The sequence below is a fragment of the Rhipicephalus microplus genome, chromosome X (assembly GCF_043290135.1).
Source record: "Rhipicephalus microplus isolate Deutch F79 chromosome X, USDA_Rmic, whole genome shotgun sequence".
Classification (NCBI taxonomy): domain Eukaryota; kingdom Metazoa; phylum Arthropoda; class Arachnida; order Ixodida; family Ixodidae; genus Rhipicephalus; species Rhipicephalus microplus.
In genome coordinates, this window is record NC_134710.1 from 460021284 (window position 1) to 460045367 (window position 24084).

A 24084-nucleotide genomic window follows, 5' to 3' on the forward strand; every position below is an offset into this window, starting at 1 on the left:
GCATATATAGTTGTACCGTTTATAGTCATTTCTTTTATATCACTGCACTGTTCCATTCTATTAGTTAGAGCATTTACCATTTGCCATACCTTCTTTGGGTTATCGTAAATGCTCTCAAACTTTGCTGTGTAGTAATTTTTCTTGGCTTTTCTTAAATCAGCATTCAGAGTATTTCGAATTTTTTTGTATCTACAAAACACTTCAGGGTCCCGACAACTAATGAATTCGTGGTATAATTTATTCTTAGCCTTTATGCGTTGATATAGACCTTTGTTTATCCATGGTTTCCTATATTTTTTGTTTCGCTGCACCATGATTTTCTTGAGCGGAAATGCATTGTCAAAACATTTATGGATCATCTCGAAAAACATGTCATAGGCAGTGTTGGCGTCTGCCTGGTCTAATATAATGCTCCAGTCAAGTCCTTGGACTAAGTTTCTAAATACTTCGCGCGAGATGTCATTTAGGTTACGTCGAGAACACATTTGCTCTTGAGGCTTATTTTCATATAAGGTGGCCAGTAAAAATACCGGCAGGTGGTCACTAATATCGGAAGAGAAAACGCCCGTTTTTATGTAGTCTGTGCAAAGGTTTGTAATGCAGACGTCCAGTAACGTGGCACTGTGTGTTGTGATTCTAGTGGGTATATCTACGTAATTTTTACAGGCATACGTGTCCAACATGGTAGTGAATTCCCTAGAGTACGTGTGTGATGATTTCAGATCAATGTTTATGTCACCCATAATAACAAATGAACCCAAAGTGAAAGAATTATCACACAGTAGCGTCTCGAAGAAATGAAGAAAGTTTACTTCCTTTCCAAGAGGTGGCCTATACACAACCACTGCGAGCACCTTGCCAATGCGTAGAGCTAAGCACTCGACGTCATCATTTATGACGGAAAGGTGAGGCAACTTTTCACAAGTAAGCGTGTCTTTGAAGTATATAGCAACGCCCCCTCCCTTCTTAGCGCTGCGGCACAGGTGCTCAGAATGGTACCCAGATATATAGGGCACTTCATTTCCGTGAATCCAAGTTTCTGAGAACATTATCACGTCAAATGATACGGTACAAGAGTGAAGAAAATTGGTAATCGCGTCAACTTTGTTCTTAAGGCTTCTGCTATTGATATGTAGAAGCGAAAAACGTTTTGCAGGAAGTGAGAATTCAGAATTGAAGGCATCAGTCGTGTAATAGTTTGTACCATGTTCTAGCTCAGGCATGGTGAAATGAGGGCAAAGATGTTAAAAAAGATGTTGCGCTAGGAAGTATGTCACTAGGCATTCAAAGCAGTATCAGCGCATATCTGAATAAGATCGGCCTGTGTGGCGATACGAACTACAGATGAGCCTTCATCCTTTCTAGCCAAAATTTTTCCGCTGTTCGTCCAGACGAATTTCCAGTTGGCAGCTTTCTTTTTTTGAATTGCGGCTGAAAGCAGTGCTTTATTAGCCTGTGTGAGATTCTCGTTTACGTAGATAGGCGTCTTCGCCTCACTTCCAAGCACTGAACTGTCTATCTTTTGTTTTCTGCATTTTGACAGAAACGCATTTCGTTTGCTTCGTCGCACAAAACGAGCGATAATGCTTTGCGCATTCTGCTTTGAGCTACGTACCCAGTGACACGTGTCGAGATCAGCTGCTTCTACAGCCTCACCCACGCTTTTCCCAATTTTTTGTATTGTAAGTACTGGATCATCTTCAGCTGGCACTCCCTTTATTTCTACATTATTGAGGCGCTGGTATTGCTCTAATTCTTCACACTTCTGCGCAAGCCTTTCATTTTCTGCTTTGAGTGCTTTGTTCTCGTTTACAATGCCATGCATTTCCTGTCTGAGCTGTTTTATGTTTTCTGCTATTCCCTTTACGTCATTACAAATGTCCGTACAGAACGACACGCTGTCTTTTAGTTCCCTCATGTCCGATCGGTAGTCTCGCTTGAAAGTGTCGAACGCTCTAATTAATTCCCGAAGGTCTTTACCATCCAACATATCCTTATCAGCATCACCACCAGTGTCTTTTGCAGCCCCCTTTGGCATCACAAACACTTTGCGCTGAGTTCGGCAGCAGTGCTAAAAAACTAACACTAAAAAAAAAAAAAACTCCGTGATACAAAAGGTCTCACCTGTAAGACAAAGTGAATTTCCCTAACGTGTGCGTCCTTCGAAGCACCGCTGCCGAACTGAGCGATAGACGAGTTGCTGCAGGTATATATCACAGACGGTTCCCTGGTGGCGTTTGTGTCCGTTGGGTCTGCGCAGATCCGTCACGCAGGTTCGCTAGTCGCTTGGGCTGGTACCGTCCTTGATGTCCGGCAATGGCCACACGAAGCCCACCTCCCGCTGCAAGATGCTGCGGAAACCACACCAGTCGTCTTGCGATATCTGTAAGACAAAGTGAATTTCCCTAACGTGTGCGTCCTTCGAAGCACCGCTGCCGAACTGAGCGATAGACGAGTTGCTGCAGGTATATATCACAGACGGTTCCCTGGTGGCGTTTGTGTCCGTTGGGTCTGCGCAGATCCGTCACGCAGGTTCGCTAGTCGCTTGGGCTGGTACCGTCCTTGATGTCCGGCAATGGCCACACGAAGCCCACCTCCCGCTGCAAGATGCTGCGGAAACCACACCAGTCGTCTTGCGATATCTGTAAGACAAAGTGAATTTCCCTAACGTGTGCGTCCTTCGAAGCACCGCTGCCGAACTTGATTAGTAACTGAGAGTTAGAAAGGAGAACGAGAAGGCAAGAACTGTACATGAGGACTGTTGAACTGTAGAACTTGTAAATACACAAGAGCCTTCCGTTTATATAGCGCCGCGTTGCCAACGCTGGGCGCACTGTCGGCGGCTTCAGCCAATAGGGTGCTCCATGGTCTAGGTGCTCCACCCACGAAGGAGAGGAAAGACACCACAAAATGCATGCGGAGAAGGCACAGTCCACGCGCTGCCCAAATATGATCACCAAAGCACTGCACCGACGTTTTCGTACACGCCACCAAATTTCGCCCACGTCCGATGATTTTGTTTCCTAAGATTCTTCTGATATCTGGGTGAGGTTCGAAAAACCAGCCGCCAATACACGTGTCAAACTTGCCTGACTGTTTGGGTAGAACAATGTAGTGGGGGGCCAGCATACCGTCAAAATATGCCACCCCATTCAGCCGATCCTACGGAGAAAGGGGGGGAGAAGGAGTGGTCGACTAATCCCTCGTCCTATAGACGGGTTCCCGCAAGTGCTGCAGCAGATACTGCCCTTTTCTTTCCTTCAACCCCACATTCCACTCCTGGTTGTTTGCTAGAAGCTGTGGCGTAGCAGCGCATATCCGGGGCTCCGCTTCTCTTCCCAAGGTGCAGCCACAACCAGTCTGGCTTTAGACTTCAGCCTGAACTGCAAATACCATGCTGGTTTCGAAATTTCCAAATTCTCCGTAACCTCGAAAATGGCCCAGCTGCCTTCTTGTCTGCCTCGAAATCCTTGCTGGCAGCAAACACAATGGCCTTTCTTGAGTCAAGCTCACAATGGCCTCTTTTGGCTCGTGCGTTTTCTCTGCGCGAACCAGTCCCGAACCTCTCGTTCAGGTTGCCGAGAGGAAATTAATCCGTCTTGACGGCACATCCTTGCTTGGAATGCGTCGAAATATTTTCGTCCCGTTCACAAAGGCCGAAAAACTTCAATAATGATGACGGTCGTAACACCATGTACATCGGACCGAACCACGATAACTGGGACAAAATCTTGCGGTTCGTAACCTTTTCACAGAACACCGCTGTTCAACGAACCACCGGGTATTCATCTTTCTTCTTCGTCTATGGTCGTGTGTCGACATTCACTATTGAAGCCTCTTTCTTCAATGTAACGACAAAAACGTACACGAATACGCCAGAACATTTCGTCTCCAGGCTCGCTGACACACGGCAACGTGCTCAACTCAACACGAAGGCCAGTCAACTAGACCGCAAGCAACGCTATGACAGGTTTCGTCGAGACGTCACCTTCCATCCTGGAGATGAAGTTCTACTTTGGACGCCTGTTCGTACACCCGGATTGTGTGAAAAGTTTCAGTCATGATTTCTCGGGCCTTACGTTGTTTGTGAACGAAGATCTCCTGTCAATTACCTTGTCACTCCCATCAAGGGTTCCTCCGGCCATCGTTACCACGACTCCGAATAGTCCGGACGTTTCACGTCTTAAACCCTTTGTACGCCGTACCTTTCCCGCCTAAGTCTAGGCCGGGCCGGCCGCTCAACTGCGCGGGGAAAAAAAGTGTGAGCATTATTACTCGCCCCATCTTTTTATCTGTACATAGTCATCATCACCACTCCAGTTTAGCTTGTGGGGCTCATAGTCGAGACAATAAATTATAGTCTTAAAGGTACTGCACGTCATCTTACAACATATCTAAAGGATATGAAAAGAAAAAAACAGCGCCTAGCTAAGCTAGTCATGTTAAAGCAACAGGACGTGCATAAACGGACAGAAAAGACACAGATTCGTCTCTTGCCAAGACAAAAACGCACTACTGATGAGCATTGCCAATTGCGTGGCAATGCACAGGTAAACTTATTTGTGTTTTGCTCTGTTTTCTGCCGCTTAACAATTTTTCAGTTTCAGCGCCGTTTGTAGTGCGTTGACTGCTCTCTTCCCGTTTGCTCACCCTCCGTTTTTTTTGGAGGGCCCTAAAACTGCATTACAAAAAACGAGCATGTTATTTTCTCCTTTGGCATCTGGCAACCATCGTGACACCAGTTCGGTGATATGCGTGACGCCACTAGGGTGCATACTCTCGTTCGGTTCAAATACAAGATATGTCAGTTGTGAAATTTGTGCACCCTGCTTTGCCAAGAAGTCGATCAACGTTCTTTCTCGTTTTGCATTACTATCGTGCGCCATCAACTAATCTCGCTTCATTTTGTGCGTTTGCGACTGCGCATGTATAGATAACAGTGCGCTCGACAAGTGCGAAATCCTGATAGGCTTAACATTTGGTGATTCTATGTACACTTGCTTTATGAAGAAAGAAGTGGTGAGCAGTAAGTGTCATTGAGAAGTGTAGTGAAGGCCAGAGCAATGTCAATCCCGTTATTATATATATATATATATATATATATATATATATATATATTGCAATTATGCAGACATTAGATACGTTCCGACCCTTGGTGTAGCGTTTTGTGTACCTAAGGAGCAAGTCAATAAGTCAATGACACCATTCGGTACACCATAAGTTCTACCCGCGAGTGGAATGTTCGCGAGCGCTGGCAGACTGAGGTTGAACAAGCTAGTCATCCTCATTGCTGGGAGTGCGCATGCGATAACATCAACACGCGTGCGAAGCCCGCCATGAATTGCTCCTCAAGCAGAGAGGAAGCACCCTGCCCGTCTTTTTTTAGGCAAAAGAGCATGAAGGGGGAGGAGGTCTCATGGCTCGAGCAGCAACATATACTCTTCTACGCGCTGTGATCTCACTACCTGGGGATAATATTTATAATAGATTAGTATTATTAGGATTATAATATTTCTAAACACATTCCATTATCTATAACTTCTTTAACGTCGACAGGAACAACCATAAGGTGTTTGTTCCGGCGCGTGCATTAATAAAACAATGCAAATAGACAATGCAATCATCTAAAGAAAAAAATGGCCCCGTATCTGCTTGTTACACTGCAAATGTCGTCGAAAGACGATAGTCGTGCGTCTGGAGAGAGTGAACAAAACGTTTATTTGATGTTCTGCGCAAGAAAATTGGTGAATGGTATTCCAGAGGCGCTGCGTTAGAGTGCCTCGAGCATCAAGTCGCGTGACACGTGAGACATGAGCGCTATCTGCCAGTTGTCTTGGAAAACAAAGAGCGCGCACCCTGTGCGCCCGTCTTGGAGGTGATAAGGTGTAGAACGCAAGGCGACGGGTAGGTTCCACCGCCGTGAACACTACCAAATCATTGGAAAAACTTGCTTTTTCGAGCAAGCGTTACATGATCAGCGCAACGTGATAAACGCTACGGTCTTTAGAATTACTTATGTATGCCTTTTGTAGTAGCAGACACACATACAGAATATGGACGTTATGGTGCCTCAGATATGCGCAATAAGTGCTTTTTAAGTGACAACTGTACAAGTATGAACGCTGAATCTTGAACAATATTGGTTGGCGCTGCGGATCGGGTCGGCCATTTGGAGTATTGTTTGGCCTCTTGGGTGCCGTTTAGGGTACCGTTAAGGACGGACAAACAGACAAATGTACAGACAAACAGACAGACAGACCAAAATTTTTACATCGAAGGTTCCCAAGAAACACTATCATCTTTTAAAAATTCAGTAAATAGAGCGAAAAGGCGTAGACAAAAAGAAATCACTGCAAACTGGCAAGTAGAAAGACAAGGCGAGAGTCATAGAAGGCCAGTGAAAAATAAAGAAAACATACTTTCTGAAAAGCGGAAAAGCAGAAAATCTGTACAGTGTGAAAATTGTCCTAACACAGTGCACATGTCAGATAAACTTTTACATTCAACTGTGAAAACAATCAAGAGCATGAAATTAACATTACATACACATTGTATTTTGTGACCAGTAGAGTGTTGAAAGAAGTTGGCAGGTACATGAAATGGTCGAATCATTCTGCTCCACCTATATTTAATCCGAAAATTTACAGAAATAAGAAGCAAAGGGCACGATATCATACCGCGAACTAGTTTGTAAAAAAATAAAAGGTCTGCTCGATTTTGTCGGCGGTAATGTGATAGCAATGATGGCAGTGTAAGAACAAGATGCAGAGTCATTACCAGCAAAATGATGGTTGTAATTACTTAAAAACTTTTGTAGACTCGCTCGATGGCGGCACCGCGAGATCTAGCGATGCCATTTCAGAGCACATATCAATACTCAAATTTAGTAAAAACATATTGCGGTGTAAAATGCTTTAAGAGAACCAAATTCGTGTGATGTGTCGAATTTCAAGATGCGAAGCAACTTCATGACTAGCCTGTGTAACATTGTACTGTGCATCCGCATGAACGCTGTCGCCGCAAGTGTCGGAGTGATTCTGAGCAGGTCAAGTCACAGCTACGCGTTGGCATCACTCTCCCTCACCCACAGCAGCGCTTGATTTCAGCAAGCTCTCGCAACAGACCTCTCTCGCTTCACGCTCTCCAGAGCCCACATCGCTCCGCCACGGTGTTCTAGGGGCTAAGGCACTCGGCTGCCCATCCGGAGGTCGCGGGATCGAATCCCGGCTGCGGCGGCTGTATTTCCGATGAAAGCGGTAGTGTTGAAGGCCCGTGTGCTCAGATTGGGGTGCATGTTAAAGAATCCCAGGAGGCCAAAATTTCTGGAGAGCTCCACTACGGTGTCTTTCATATTTATATAGTTGTTTTGGGAAGTTAAACCCGACATATTAATCAGTCCATTCACTGCTCAAAACACTCGAAAGCACGTACAGTGGACACACTAGGCAGATTTAGTTACGCGTCTGCAGCAGCTGAACGGAAGCCGCCAGCCATTGCAAGTGACTAGCAGGCGGCATTTTTATGGCTACAGCGGACGCGTGCCTGAATCAGTCGAGTCTTTCGGCTCGTTTATTTTCTATAAATATTACACAAAACACAACCGGGCTCCCATGTTTTTGCGTTTCAAACAAACGTTTACCTGAGTAAATGCTACCCAAAGTTTCGCTTCAAAACGTTCTTCCAGCACGCGCGTTGACGCCCGTTTCAACCTGGTGAATGCCATGCACACAGCTGCTGCTTCGCATTCCATCAAGGTTTCCTTCGGGGAGGTTATTCATAGTTTTTTCTGCGGTGCTATGTAGAGCTTTCGTGAAAAGTTTCGTGATGGGGGAAGAAAAGCCCTCTTTAGGTGCAGATAAAGCCGAATTTGAGCACTGGAATCACAGACAGTGCTGATTTCGCAAATACTTAATGTCAAACATGGCTTTATGCAATCTTCTAATTCCCCTTCCGGATGCTGAGGATTGCTATAAAGATGCAACAATTCAAGACTCCACGCTAGTGCCCCTAAAAACGGCATACCAGGGAAGGCTCCACCCAAAGAATGTCATACGAGTACACTCCGCACTATACTATTTTTTAAGAACAGTGAAAGGAAATTCTACGTAGTTCGTCACTGCTGAATGCAGTGAACTCAGAATGCACAAATAAGTGCGGCGGGAAATAAACTCGTATTTCTCACCTGTTAATAGTGCAGGAATATTTGACACCTTGGGCAATACGGCGAGCCTATTGTCATGGCCATCTGGCAGCAGAGGGACATTCTTGGTGGTCCAGGCTGTTGAGGCGATGAAGACCACTGCGATAAGCTGTTTGAGCTCGACAAACATGGCGCTGGAGCTTCGGTCACACACATAGCTACAGCACCTTCCTGTGGAGGTGCCTGCAGGTGAAAATACCAAGCACGAGAAACGCTTAAACCGTATAATTACGTCACCGAACGTTAGGTGCAGAACTGTGCAAGAGTAAGAAGAATTCCGCGGGTTTTACCAGCCACTACTCATAAGATGACCGCCACGAGGTGAGAGAGTGCTCGGGAATTTTTGACCACCTGCGTTCTCTTCTCTTGCGCAAAAGCTGAGATACGCAGACCTGTTGAAATAAGAAATTAGTGGCCACGATTGAACGCACCAACTTCAGGTCAGCTGCCCAGCAGCGTGACTGCTGTACCATCGTGACAGCCACCACGGCCTCTCTTATAATGACATGGTGGTTTTAGGACGTAAAATCGCAAATATAATTGTGATCATTGCTCCTCGAACGATTCGCCACATCCACTTCATTAATAAGAGTTTCTAAACCTGCGTCGTACAGTCATCTTTCTCCCGCCTTATTCACTCCATGAAATGCACAAGGCCCGCCTGCCCAGTGGAAGGGGTAGGAAATAACGTGGTTGTGTATTGCTTGCCAAAAACGGCGCGACAGAGAATAAAAGCCGTCTTAACCCCAGGATTAGTTTTTTTATCTTGTGCGTTGCGTGGTTTCCAAACACAGCATGCATATCAAATCAGCCAACTGTAGTCCTATTTAGATCGTTCCTTACTGCAGTATCTAAGATCTACCAACGCTGAACAGCTGTTCAGGGGTGACAGCAACGCCGGTAAAAATGCCGACCATCAACAAGGTCTAACCAAGCTTCGCTCTAGAACACTGAAGTGGTGAATTGCGCTAGCTCTAGTATGCCCTCACTTTTAATGAAAGTGCACTGCTGGATTCTTTCGGTCAATGAAGATGTGTACGGCGGCCACACTCACCTCTGTTGCCTGGGAGGCAACCAACTGCTGTGGATGCCGACTGTAGTGAAGGTTAGGCGGCAGCGAGTTTGGAACCACCGCGGGGTAATTCTGTATATACTGCGATGCGGGCGTCGGCGTAGGAGTGGAAGAGTAGTATCGACAATGGGTGGGCTGGCCACTGCTGTCAGACAGCGTCGCAGGTGGGTGAGGTGCCATAGCCACCGTGAATCGGGCCTGGACCACTGGGGGAGCGCTACTGAAATGCGGCATAACAAAAACTAACTTCCAGTAACTGTGTTGAATTGACATTGTACTGGAATGAAGAATAACAATAGTGATGAACCTAATTTGCACATATATTCGCTTTTTTTAGAATATGTGGACAAGTTCACATCACGGAGTCATATATTGTACCAATATATAGTTATCGGGCCCCCAATGGGGAACGGTACCATATATTTTGAACACCTAATAAATTTTATGCGCACATAATTCAAAATACATTGCCCTACCAGCAATCTGCCCCCGTCAAAACGAGACCGCTGTAGCCGACATCAAACTAGCTACTTTCGTTTGACTAGCCGAGCAACGTAACCACAGTACCCTCGCGGCCGCATTGCCACAAAGTTTCTAGTGCACATGAGGCTTCACACACAGAAACGATAACAAAGTTTTAGTAGTGTCTGTGGGTTGATCAAGGTGCAATTTGGATTTTTTAAGATTCCACATGGCCATTGTCAACACATTAAGACATGCTGAAAAAATTATGGTGAAAGTATCAACGCAAAACGCTATTTGCTGAGAGATCAGATGAGTGTTAAATAATATCAGTATATTTCTCGAATGTTGTACCTAAATTGGTTTTATCGCAATATATTTACGCATAAAAATGCCATTTCGTCGATTCTGAGACAGAGAAGTTGTCATTTTATCATCATCAGCCTCACAACGTCCACTGCAGGTAAAAAGCGTCTGCCATGTTCCACCAGTCAACTAGGTACTGTGCTTCCTGCTGCCAATTTATACCCGCAAAATTCCTAATCTCATTAGACAACCTCATTTTCTATCTCCACTTGCCTTCTATGGTAATCCAGTCAGTTACCCTCATTGACCAGCAGTTACTCTGCTTACGCGCAACATGCTCGGTCCATGTCCATTTCTTCTTCATAATTTGAACTATGATATTCTTAACCTCAGTTTGTCTTCTGATCCACTCTAATCTCTTTTCTTGTCTCTTAAGTTGACACCCATCTTTTTCCTATCCATCGCTCACAGCGTCATCCTCAATTTAAGCTGAACCCTCTTTGTAAGCCTCCATGTATCCGCTCCTTAGATAAGTACCGGCAACAAGCAGCTGTTATATTATACCTTCCTCGTCAGGAACAGTGGCAATCAACTAGTCATGATTTGAGTCCTCGCCGAAAGTGCTTCACAATATTTTAGCGTCCATGTGTCGCGCACCAGTGTCCAGAAGACCAGTGCTCTACTGGTTCAATAATCATGCTGGCATTCGGACTGCGCCACTGGGTTTTTCAGTAGAAATGGTAGGTTTCATATGCCGAGAGTTGATAGAAATGGCATATAGAAGTTGTCGGAAACCTCTCCGCAGCCCACCGATTACTAGTGTGACAGCTCTCTTGATAACTTCCAGAAAAGAACTTCTCTACTCGCAAAACAGCAACATTGATCTGTGCGTTATGCCAGAAAGAGTTTCAGCTGAATGCATGAGGCATAAATGGCTGCAGCTCACCAAAGAGAGTGTTTGAGAATATAAAATTGTCATTCTTGTGTTTAAAAAACAAGGAATATCTTCTACAGAAATATGTTTCTACGAGGATAAGGTACTTTTGTAATCAATAAATGTTGCAAAAAAAAATGAGGCGGAGAAGCTGCGTGAACTTTTGAAGCTTCACTTAGGTAGGCATGGTATTTTTTTCATTGTGATAGTCATTTTATGAATGCTCTCGGCAGGTTTTTCCAAGTGGCGTTGCCATTGCCTTCATATTGGTACACGGCTTATGTGCTGCACTAGGAAGAAGAGGAGGAAGGGAGGAGAATAAAAGGAGCAAATTTCTGAACAGCCTGGTCCTGTACGGCTCGCCATCCTAGTTTCCTATCAATAAGGTCAAACACTTTGTAGACGTAATTGATTGATTGATTGATATGTGGGGTTTAACGTCCCAAAACCACTTCATGATTATGAGAGACGCCTTGTGGTGGGATTCGGAAATTTCGACCACCTGGGGTTCTTTAACCTGCGCCCAAATCTGAGCACACGGGCCTACAACATTTCCACCTCCATCGGAAATGCAGGCGTCGCAGCCGGGATTCAATCCGGCGACCTGCGGGTCAGCAGCTGTGTACCTTAGCCACTAGACCACCGTGGCGGGGCAACATATCGGATCTACCGCCTTGCACGTCTTGAGAACGACGGCAGCGGGAAGTAAGTAAACGTGACATGTGACATTGAAGCCCAAATGATGAAGTGGCATCTGTCTGAGTCACGAAAGCAGCTTACCTGGACACCACACATAACTAATACTTGCCCAAAGGCGCTTCGTAAATTAGAGTTCCTGAAAAGGAAGTTACAAAGTACTCCTTCTAGCATAGAACTTTCGTCTTATAACGCCTTCATTTTGTCGAAACTAAAGTATGATGAAGTGTTATGGCAACATTTTACAAGAAAATATGTTATGCTATTAGTAAAAGTACAACAAAGGCTGATTTATTTTTAAAACTATAAAAAGCTTGACTCACCTAGAACGTAATGAAGTTACACAAGATTCCCTTGTTAAAAACAAGAAGAAAGTTGAATCGTTTAACGTTTTTATACAAAATATGTCTGGGAAAGTTTTCCTAAAAGTACCTTATTGCGTTCTACCAGCCACGGTTAGGAATGCCCACCTTAAACATGATGGATTCTTGGCCCAGTTATTTGCCCAGAACAGTTGATGACTAGAAGTCACTGCCCTATGAAAATTTTTTGGCTGAGTATTTTGCTATATCGCTGGAAAGTTATCGACTTGGTGGTTCGAATGTGTTATAAAATTAGTTGCTGTTTCACAGACATGTGACCTCGGTTGGCCTACACGTTTCTCGCTGTTACGAATCACATGATGCTTCTTATGCCCCTCTTGGCTGGACCGAAATTCAGGTCTGCAGTATGTTTAAATAAAATAAAAAATATGTAAAGAAGAGGAAGTACTGCGGCGCAGAGGCAGCAGCATCGAGTGTGCAGCAGCGGCTCGAGCTCGGAAATTGCGGCTGGTGCATCGCCTTCCAAGCCTTCCAAGCACCAACCTTTCTGCTTAATAAATCTCCTTTATAATTGGTGGAGACGTGCCGGGTACCGTCCCTTACACCTTCCCGCTACCATCCTGGAACTCCGTTCTCGACGGCTACCTTCTGCTATGCCGGACGCCGATCAGCAGACGCTTCCATTTCTTCCGGCCACCTGTCCAGGCAGTGTTCCTCAGCGGGAGCCTCCAATCTTCAGTGGAACAGATGACAACGACGTTGAAGAGTGGCTCTCGACTTTCGAACGGGTGAGCGCTTTAAACAGATGGACGGACGCGGACAAGTTGACACGCGTTTCGTTCTATCTCACGGGTGTAGCCAGCCTTTGGCTTAGAAACCACCAGGCAGACGTCCGAACGTGGCCGCAATTTAAAACGTCGATTGTAGCAGTCTTCGATCGACCTGCCGTCCGAAAACTTCGTGCCGAGCAACGTTTACGCACACGCGCACAAGAAACGGGTGAAACCTTTACAAGTTACATAGAGGACGTCGTCGATTTGTGCAGACGCGTGAACGCCGAAATGACGGAAGCTGAAAAATGTAAGCACATCCTCAAAGGGATTGACGACGACGCTTTTCAAATGCTCTTGGCTAAAAGCCCGACCACTGTTAACGACGTAATTAGCCTCTGCCAAAGCTACGATGAATTGCGGAAGCAGCGAGCGCTGACAAGACGTCCTCCAGCGCACGATTTGGCATCGCTGTCTAGTGCGATCAGTGGTCATGACCACGCGTCACTAATGGCTGAAATAAAAGCATTTGTCCGCGAAGAAGTTGCACGACAGCTTTCCTTGGTGCCTTTCACACCAGAAGCTACCACAACTTTACCATCATCTCTACGTGACGTCATTCAAGGAGAGGTCGCCGAGGCCTTACCAGCTGCTCGCGAGCCTAATCTTGTGGCTGCTCCTCTCACCTACGCCGCGGCTGCAGCCATGCCAACTCGCAAGGCGCCTGCGCCTCCGTTCCAGCCTCGCGCGAGCTATCCCCCAGCTCCAGTTCACTGGACCAGCACTAACACCGCCAACCCGTGGCGCACCCTCGATAATCACCCGATATGTTACACTTGTCGATACCCCGGACACGTCGCAAGGTATTGCCGCCGCCGGACGCATATCACCAATGAAAACCGCCGTGAGCCTTTCTTCCCGCTTGACTCCAACGCGCGATACGGTCCCTCCACTCCAATGCCAGCCCGCTACCAGGACGACCACCGCCCTCGGCCGGGACGTCTTCGCTCACCCTCTCCACGCCGCCGCTCGCCTTCTCTTATGCGTCGACGGCCCGCACCTAACGAGGAGGAAAACTAGACGACGCAGTTCCTGAGGCAAGAACTGCGCAAGTTTCGGTTTGCCCAAGTCCTCATTTGTCACCTACCAATGTTATTGATGTGTTCGTCGAAAATATCCCTACTGTCGCTCTTGTAGATACCGGTGCAGCTGTTTCGGTAATAGATGCTGGATTTTGCCGCTCAATTCGTAAGGTTACGACGCCTTTCTCCGGATTATCGCTTCGCACAGCCAGTGCTCAACCTGTTCAACCGACCGCAGTATGTACAGCCCGCGTGATAATTCAGGACGTTCTGTATACGATAGAGTTCGTTGTTCTTTCATCATGCTCCCATAATATTATTTTGGGATGGGACTTTTTGTCGCGTCATAACGCCGTAATCGACTGTGCTAGGGCTGAGGTCGAATTTTGCTCACTGGATGACCAAGCGTCCGTCGACACCCAGTTTGCCGCTAAACTTGTCGTTAGCGATGACACCTACATCCCTCCATGCTCTTTTGCGTTCGTGCCAGTTTCATGCAGCGCCATATCCGACGGCACGGTCTTCTTCACACCATCTCCAATATTCGTCGCCCGAAGAGCTCTCCCCCTGTCTTTTGCTGCTCTCGATCTTGTAGAAGGGTCAACCACACTGCCAATTTATAATCATGAGTCGTCGTCTTTATCTCTACTTTGTCGCGAGTGCCTTGGCCACGTCGAGACAATCAGTTCTTCCAGAATTATATCCGTCCCCGATGAGGTGCCTTCTACCTCCGTCTGTGAACTGGCTGTCGTCTCAGCGCCTGACTCAACGTCGGCAAACATATTTCAACCATTCATCTCTGCAGATTTGACATCTTCGCAGCGTTCACAACTCCTCACCATTCTTGAGAGCTACCGCCACTCTTTCGACGTTGAACAAACATCTCTCGGCCATGCCTTAGCAGTAGAACACCACATCGACACTGGGTCCCACTCACCGCTGCGACAACGACCATATCGCGTGTCCGCTACAGAACGCCGCGTCATTGCTGACCAAGTAGACGACATGCTTCGCAGAGGCGTCATTCGACCTTCACAGAGCCCATGGGCGTCTCCGGTGGTTCTCGTCAAAAAGAAAGACGGTTCTATTCGTTTCTGTGTCGATTTCCGGCGATTGAACAAGATCACGCTGAAGGATGTCTATCCACTACCGCGCATTGACGATGCTTTGGACAGTTTGCAGGGTGCCGAGTTCTTTTCCTCGTTAGACTTGCGGTCAGGCTACTGGCAGGTGCCTATGGCGGAGGCCGATCGCCCCAAAACCGCTTTTGTCACGCCAGACGGCTTATATGAATTCACCGTCATGCCCTTCGGACTTTGCAATGCACCTGCAACGTTCGAACGAATGATGGACAACATCCTGCGTGGACTAAAATGGAAGATATGCTTGTGTTACCTCGATGATATCGTGGTCTTCGCCCCTAACTTTGACACACACTTACGTCGCCTTCAGCACGTCCTTACTTGCTTAACTAACGCCGGTTTGCAATTAAATCTCAAAAAATGTCGATTTGCCATGCGTCAACTGAACATTTTGGGCCACGTTGTTTCCAAGGAAGGCATCCTCCCGGATCCCGAGAAATTGCGAGCTGTTACGGCGTTTCCTAAACCTGCCACCATCAAAGAACTTCGAAGTTTCATCGGCTTGTGTTCGTATTTCCGGCGATTCGTCCGAAACTTCGCGTCTATTATATCACCTCTCACGCAACTTCTCAGCAGCTGTAATGATCTCTTATCGTGGTCCCCTGCCTGCGACGAGGCTTTCAACACCCTGCGACGGCTTCTTACGACGCCACCAATTCTACGCCATTTCGATCCTGAAGCGCCAACTGAAATCCACACCGACGCCAGTGGTGTAGGCCTGGGTGCTGTGCTCGCACAGCGTAAACCGGAACATCAGGAATACGTCGTGGCATACGCTAGTCGCACACTTACCAAGGCTGAGAGCAACTACAGCGTCACAGAAAAGGAGTGCTTGGCCATTGTGTGGGCCCTTGGAAAGTTTCGCCCATATCTATATGGTCGTTCTTTTGACGTCGTGACCGACCACCACGCGCTGTGCTGGCTTTCGACGTTAAAAGACCCATCTGGCCGCCTCGCTCGCTGGGCGTTGAAAATTCAAGATTACGACATACGCGTGGTTTATCGGTCAGGACGGAAGCATGCTGACGCCGACGCCCTTTCCCGTTCCCCCCTGTCCCAGAATTCCACAGCTGACTCCGCTTGCGATTCCACATTGTCATCGCTTGACTTTGACACCATTGCTATCGAACAACGCAATGACCCGTGGACTGCGTCTCTCCTCAATCATCTCTCCGACACTTCTGAACTCCCAAAGACGCGAACACTTCGGCGCCAAGTTCCACACTTCTCGATACGTGACACGCTTCTCTATCGACGTAACTACGCACCAGAGGGACGCAAGTGGCTGCTCGTCGTTCCACGAACCCTGAGGTCGCAGATTTGTTCCTCTTTTCACGCTGACCCACAATGTGGCCACGCAGGAGTCTTCAAGACCTACGAAAGGCTTCGACATCGCTACTACTGGCGTGGCATGTATACCTTCGTCCGCAACTTCGTCCGCTCTTGTGCCGAATGCCAGCGCCGAAAATCTCCACCACACGCCTCCGCCGGTGAACTGCAGCCTTTACCATGCCCTTCCCGACCCTTCGAACGGGTTGTATAGATATTTATGGGCCACTTCCATTGACTCCGACTGGCAACAGGTGGATAATAGTTGCTATCGACCACCTAACGCGCTATGCTGAGACCGCTGCTCTTAAAACGGCTACAGCACAAGAGGTTGCCACTTTCCTACTACGTCATTTTGTGTTGCGTCATGGAGGCCCTCAAGAACTCCTCAGTGACCGCGGCCGCGCCTTCTTGTCCGAGGTCATTGAAAAATTGCTCGCTGAGTGTGCTATTGTATATCGCACATGTACCGCTTACCACCCACAAACCAATGGGGCTACCGAGCGCTTTAATCGTACTCTCAGTGACATGCTATCTATGTATGTGACGCCTGACCACTCTAACTGGGACTTAGTTCTCCCATTCATTACATACGCCTACAATACGGCAACGCAAGCGACAACAGGCTTCTCCCCTTTTTACCTCCTCTACGGCCGTCACCCCTCCCACACCATTGACACCATTTTGCCCTATCGACCAGACGCGTCCGAGTGCCTACCGATCTTGGACGCCGCCAGACACGCAGAAGAATGCCGCCAGTTAGCTCGTCGCTTTACCTGCGATGACCAAAACAGGCAAAAGGCAATTCGTGATGCCCAGACCTCAACTCCCGTTTTTCTTCCGGGTTCTCTTGTATGGCTGTCAGTGCCGCATCACACACCTGGGCTCTCTTCCAAACTTCTGCCAAAGTACGATGGGCCATATCGTATTGTCGAACAAACTTCGCCAGTAAACTACCTCATTGAGCCTCTTACGCCACCATCAGACTTGCGACGTCGCAACCGCGACGTTGTACACGTACAGAGGCTCAAGCAATACCACGGTTCAACGCCGCCTGCACAGGACTAAGTCGCCAGGATGGCTCCTTTTTTTCTCCGTGGGGCCATTGTAAAGAAGAGGAAGTACTGCGGCGCAGAGGCAGCAGCATCGAGTGTGCAGCAGCGGCTCGAGCTCGGAAATTGCGGCTGGTGCATCGCCTTCCAAGCCTTCCAAGCACCAACCTTTCTGCTTAATAAATCTCCTTTATAAATAAAATAAAAATGCGCCATTCAGAATTTGAAACGTCGGACTCATGTTCCAAGCGGAAAAAAATGAGTTACCACTGTTCAGAAAAAAGTTAACCCGGATTAAGCAAGGCTAGTATAATGCTGACTAATTGCTATTGCCTTATTGTGGCCATACGCATCAAAATAGCTTGGTAACCAACCTACTGACATGAGACTTGCTCAAAATTAGCTTGTCTTGGGTTAGCTTAATGTGAGTTAATCTGGATGGGTTTAACGTGATCATCATCCGGCTTCTGAACGGTTAGACATCTCTCCTCACTCGAGCCTCACTTTTTCGCGGTTAACTTTATGCACATTAGGTTTATCCAGCTTAATCCACCTAGATTTAATACGGCCATACACTGTCATTAAACTGGCTAGACACTCTAAACATACTCAAATAGGTTAGTTCAAGATTCAAATTACCTTAATTCAGCCTAAACTAATAATTCAGATCAGGTGAATTTTACCATACGCAGTCACCCAGATGGCTATAGTCATTCCCATTTCGCTCAACAATGATTTGCTTATAATGAACTTAAGCCAAATTTACTTAGTCGTGTCTAATCCGAAAGACTATATTCGAGTTGGGCAATATCCTCTAAACTTAGAACGGATTAGGTTGATTCGACATAAGCTCCACTAATTTTGCCTAACCCCGCTTGATAGGTAGTAGTATAGAGCGGTATCGACTAGCGTTAAACTGGCTTGTCCAAGCACAATTAGGCCGTGATATATTGGCTTAACTAGGCTTTTTCTAGGCATACCTTTGTCGATACCGGTGGATTAATTGGTATCAATGAGTGTAAATTAGCATTGATTTCTATCAATTACCATTATTTGATTAACATGTCTTGATCTAGATTATCTAAGCTTATCGGCAAGATAGAATCGCTTTTCACGGCTGAACTCGAAGCATAACCTCCTCTTTGTAAAAGCAGCTATAGCGAGACAAGCAAAAATTTCATTAGCAGCTTGCTCCCTGCCACATATTGAAATGTACATGGCCACAAGCTGGTCAAGTTAACAATTAACCTCGTATAACTTGGTGCTGTCGTCGGATGCCAGCGGTGGCGTTTCACTTTCGCTTCCTTTTTTTTTCGCCAGCTGTATCTAGCGAAGCGAAGCATCTGATCGCTTTTTGCGTGTTAACTAGTACACAGTGGCAGGCACCAGCTTGTCAAGCGGTCAAAGAACGGATCTCAATACGTTCAGAAGAGCGTGTTTACAGCACCGCGCTCACGCTCGCCGCGGTGCAGTGCCCTGCACTCGAACCAATATGGCGGCCAGGCAGCACGGAGTCTTCAAAAGGTGTCACCAGCCAGGGATCGGTGGCGCGCAGACATCGAGGCACCCTAAAGCCTTGGGTACACCACATAATGAGTATTGTTGGAATCACTGGTAAGGCAACCGGAGCATACGGAGCAGCGACCTTGAGCGGTAAACGCAGAAGAGTACACTAGCAACAATGGTGCACACGGTCGCAGCCGCCCGCAGAGAAGGTACGAGCAAAAAAAGCCTCCTGACCAAGATCCTAAAAGGGACACAATGAAACGACAATAATACAAACTCTTTCCCGAAGACGATAATTCACCCACAAAGGTAAGTTAGCAGTATCTCGCTACTTAGCCAAGAGCATTTGTGTAGCTGATCTTTCTCACAAATTAAGTCGCCCTTCGATTACACAAGCGATTATTATGTTTAGGAAAATGAACCGTTGGCAATTCATATTTGTTCAAACGGTTCAGTCTCTTGCACAGGACCATATTGTTTCAGTGTTTTCAATGATTTGGTTTCATTCAATCCCAATAGAGATGCTCAACAAAGAAGTTGTTTTCTGTACATTTCAGACATGTGGGTGCATTGTCTAGTTGCTTAGTTTCTCTGTGTTCATTGCGTTTCATCGCAGAAACTGAGCTCTCCTTGAATTTAATAAAGTAGCGAGTTTTCTCCTAGGGGGGGGGGCGCTCTATGGTATTGTTTTGGTATTTTATTTAAATCCCAGTTTTACCATGACATGATTGTTGACAGCCCTCGGCGATAGATTCGAAGGTCGCAATGTTCAAAGTCATGCGCGGTGGTCATAATTCAATGGAGGCGAAAGGCTACAGATCGTCGTATTGTGCTACGTCATTGTACGTTTAGGAACACCCTATTGTCAAGACAGATGCTAGGGTTTGTTGGCGATTGGGAATCAACATATTTGCACAGCGAAGGAGTACGAGGAGTTATGACAAAACTACAGAATAAGACACAAGGACAAAAAATAGCGCTGAACTACTCGTAGTCTTGTCTTGAACTACTCGTAGTCCACGTCATAACTACTCGTAGTCAAAGTCATAACTACTCGTAGTCTTGTGCTATGCAAATATGTTGATTACCATACTATCGAAATTTGCGAAGCCCTCCACTACGGCATTCATCATTCATACTGGGGTCTTGGGGCAAAAAACCGCACGTATTATGTAGCTCTCACTTCTTATTTCTTTTTTGATGTCTAATGGCACGGCAAGCTACGTTGGTCGCAGAAGCTCCACATTGTAATATGCATTTTGCATTTCGTAACTACTTCTCGTGCAATTATATTTTATTCCTTAGCAAATACAAGATTAGCGTTTGCTTTTGAGTGAAGGTGAGCATGTATTATAAGGTAGTGAGGATGGCTTGAGCATAGGATCTTTTTAGCCTTTAAGAGGAATCGGGCAATAGTATTGGGTAGGCTGCGCACAAGTCCAGTGAAGAACTCTTATTCCACACCTCGCATAAACAGCCGAACGTTTTTGTCTACGGTCATAGCGGCGTTCATCTGGCGAAACAGTGGCATGATTGCTTCCGCAAAAATGGTGACATCTTCGTTTGTTAGATGCTCTCGGGCCTGTAGCAAAGCAGTGGCCCTTTCTTTGCGGCCGACGCTCTTGAACATATCCCGGAATGCGCCACGGAAAAGATCCAAGTTTGGAAGTGCATAATTTCGTTTCTTGAACCACGTCTTTTCCGGGTCTTTCAGGTCGAAGTAGACGCGACGCTGATTTTCTTCCGAGTCTCAGTATTTCGATGATCTGCGCAAGGTCTATGGCTGCCTCGTCTGTTGCATAACGACCGTGGTGGGCGTTCATTGTCAATTGCGTTATTATAGTTTTCAGCAGTGGTCATGGTCTTGAGAGTGAAAGTCATCGGGCACAGCACCGTACCCCGTGTGTATGCCTCGTTGCCTGCGGCTAGCTCGATTATCATGGTTGGCGTTGTCGCCACGGTGTGAAATTCCCCGGTGTGGAATCGCTTACGGCTGGAGGTGGGCGTTCGGTACATGGGTGTGGAACCACCTCCACCAGATGTCATGGAACCATGACGTGAACGGAAATATCAGACAGTAGGTCCAGGATGAGCGGCGAACAGAGCGTGTATCGTCGAAGCACTGACAAGCGCGAAGCGCGTCGGCAGTTACACGCGGGCCGTCAACACTTCCAGTGCTATTTCTAGTACCCACGTTAGTTCTAGCAGAAACTGCTAACAGTGTGTACAGGATTTACATAACAAACTCGAGAAATAATGGTGCAATATACATTATTATATTGCGTTTTACATAATAATAATAAACATAAAATAGTTACGAATACTTGCTGATTCCAACAAATTTACCACGTCCCACGAGCCCTACCACAAGCCCTGTTGAAATGGGGAGCATTGTTACGAACTTTTGTGAATTTATTTTTAATTACTTCACCAACACCTTCTCTTCTGAGCATCGGGTTGACATTTTTAAAAATGGCACATTGTACTGCGCTTTATCTGCGTTTCGCCCACAGGAACTGTAACAACCGCTCAGCACAAGCTAGGCCACGACGTTTGCGAAACTTATCGATTATTTGGAGGTGTACAGATAAGGTTAAACTTCTCGATTATTTGAAGGTATACCGAAAAAATTGACATCTCAAGATTTGCGTCTCGACACGCCAATACGATAAATACAGACGCCATAATGAAGTTTCCCGGAAAAGTTTACCTGGTGGTCTTTAACGTGCCCTTATATCGCACAGTGCACAGAAGACAGGCATTTGGCCTCCATTAGAATGCGCCCGCCAAAGCCAGGATCAAACTCGCGACCATCCCGTAAGTAGTCGAGAACCGTAGCCACTGTTCAACCGAGGGAGACAATTCAGATAAAACTACGCGCATGACGGCAGTGTTCTAGCTCACCCTAGCGTGAACGCGGGGGCAAGGAAATGTGCGGTCAATCGTGTGCACAAGAAGACGCGTTCCTGCGACATTCTGATCACCGACCAACGACGACAACTGTGATCGTTGCATTTTGTGTACTGCGTGAATTGCTTGGCACTTTCAATTACTTCGTCTTCTAGGCTCAAGTCCGTCCGATATAGATTCTCTTCCCTACGAGAGGGACAGCTCCCTTCTTCACTGTCCCTACCACGTGTCAGTGTAAATTGAAAGTCCACTACCCTTCAATGAAGAAGCAGGACCGCTAAAAAGACGCCAGGAACAACTTCATATTTGTGTCAGTAAGGATGATTCTCATATCAAACCTCATTGGAGAACACAGCATCTTGATGGTACCGCAGAAAAGCCGCCATTTCTACTTACCTTAGTAATAATATATCCACACTGCAATGACTGAGAAGTGGTTGCTAAAGTAAAAACGTTTGCGGAGTATTTTACCGGTATAAAAATAAACATCCCAGCTCACCTGACTTGATCCGCTTGCCATGCCAGGTGAATTTCCCGCTCCGGCATGTAGGCATCGGCGGAAGGCTGCAGGAAACAAAATAAGCACTGAGAAGCAAAGTCCTTAAAAACAAATTTTATCTAGATAGTCGTCCTACAGGCGACCTCACAAACAAAGCATACGATATTCGCATCTTCAATGTCCCATAAACCCTAATGGGATCTCTCAAGCTTTCCAGTGTCACTGACGGAAAAGCCGAGTAAAATTTCATGATAACCGTAGGGTTTTTGGTCACAATATCACGGTATGATTTTGGGAGACGCCGTCGTAGAGAGCTCCAGAAGTTTCGACTATCTATTGTTCGTTAACCTAAAATCATATCACACAGTACACGCGCCACTACCATTTTACAACCACCAAAATCGGACCGCTTCAACCATGATTTAACCAGCCACCTTCGAGTCAGAGCCTCACACCAGCCGAGCTCCGTAGCTACCGTGGCGGACAGAGCAAAAGTTCAAGAGTTTAGGAATAAATGTTCTGTACAGCACATTGCATAGCCTGAACTCTCACTATTTTCGCACATTTATTTCAACGAACAGGCACATTGTCTCCTCTTATGAAGCGGGCATGCGCACTTGGGCATTCTCCTCCACGGATCCTTGGATAGCGCTAATGGTACCACGGCTAACGTACATCATGTGCCTGCCATTGTTTAATGAGGCAAGCTTCAGGGCAGAGAATATTTTATCTGAACATGGAAACTTAGGTCGAACTGTTTTATGTGGAAGGATTGATAATTTCGTTAGTCGAAGTTGGTGAATTGAAGGCGTTGGTGAGGCTCTTGCCTATGCTTACAGAAATAGTGATTTGCTAGAATCGCGTGTGTTACATCGGATGAAATTCCCCTTGGTTGAACCCTAATTGAAAATCCAATGTTTTTACAAGGCTCCACGCAAACGGAACTACACTGCAAGTCGAGACCTCCGTAGTAACAATTGCACGCCTGACATGAACCTTTCGCCCGCTCACCCCACAACCTCACGGCGGCAGCACCCATCATTCTCGCGAGCTGTTCGTTTTGTGTCTACCAGCGTCACATGAATTACACTTAAATGGTAAATGAAATAGCACTGAAATGCTCTCGAAAAACTTCAAACTACAAAACGTGTCAGTGCTTTCTGCTTGAACTGAAAACGGAGAATGAGCCCGCTTATGCATTCGCAATTTGTTAATCTTGTACTTCACATCCTCGAAATCAACCGAATACTGCTACAGCTTCTTCAATGACTGCATAAAATTCTAAAGAACTGCTTCGGCGAATTGTACGTTTCTCATAATGCCGGACTCCCGGCTTCGTCTGCTATGGCCATTCAAACTAAGATTCAAACTAATTGGTATATACATTCAAACTAATTGGTATATATTCAAACTACGAGGACCGACCGCGCTGCTTTTGTAAAACGTAACGAGTCAATCTCTGTCGAATGGGCACTGGTGGGCCCTAACGCATTCTCGAGGCCAACAAACGTATTTTCACTGCAAGAAACGCCCTGCAGCTGTGCAACTACGTTCAGTATTTGCACCTTTAAGTGGGCCGTCGTTGACATGACAAGCATGTAGAAGTTTGCAATCCTGTTTGGCACACGTAGTCCCACGAAACACAGCGCAAACGGATTCCCACTGTTATGGAAAGCAACAAAAATTCTTACAGCTGCATGAACCCGCCAACTTTCTGTTACGATTGCAGGCAAACGCAAGTGTCACATGCACGGGCGTGCCTCATTCAAATTATTAGCAAGGTAAAATTTCCTATCAGAAA

General features: G+C 46.5%; 1 protein-coding gene across 6 annotated transcripts in view; it reads right to left on the reverse strand.

Moving 5' to 3' along the window:
- LOC119160839 (uncharacterized) overlaps positions 1-24084 on the reverse strand; it is a 274511-nt gene that overhangs the window by 44664 nt on the left and 205763 nt on the right. For 3 of the 6 annotated variants that reach the window (XM_075880678.1, XM_075880676.1, XM_037413094.2), the window contains 3 exons: positions 22284-22348; positions 9255-9492; positions 8183-8383 (listed from right to left, as the gene is read on the reverse strand). In XM_075880678.1, coding sequence (XP_075736793.1) covers positions 8186-8383; positions 9255-9492; positions 22284-22348 — 501 coding nt within the window. In that variant the 3' untranslated portion in view covers positions 8183-8185. Of the gene's footprint in view, positions 1-8182; positions 8384-9254; positions 9493-22283; positions 22349-24084 lie in introns of those variants that run through there. The other 3 variants (XM_075880677.1, XM_075880675.1, XM_075880679.1) reach the window with 3 other exon arrangements.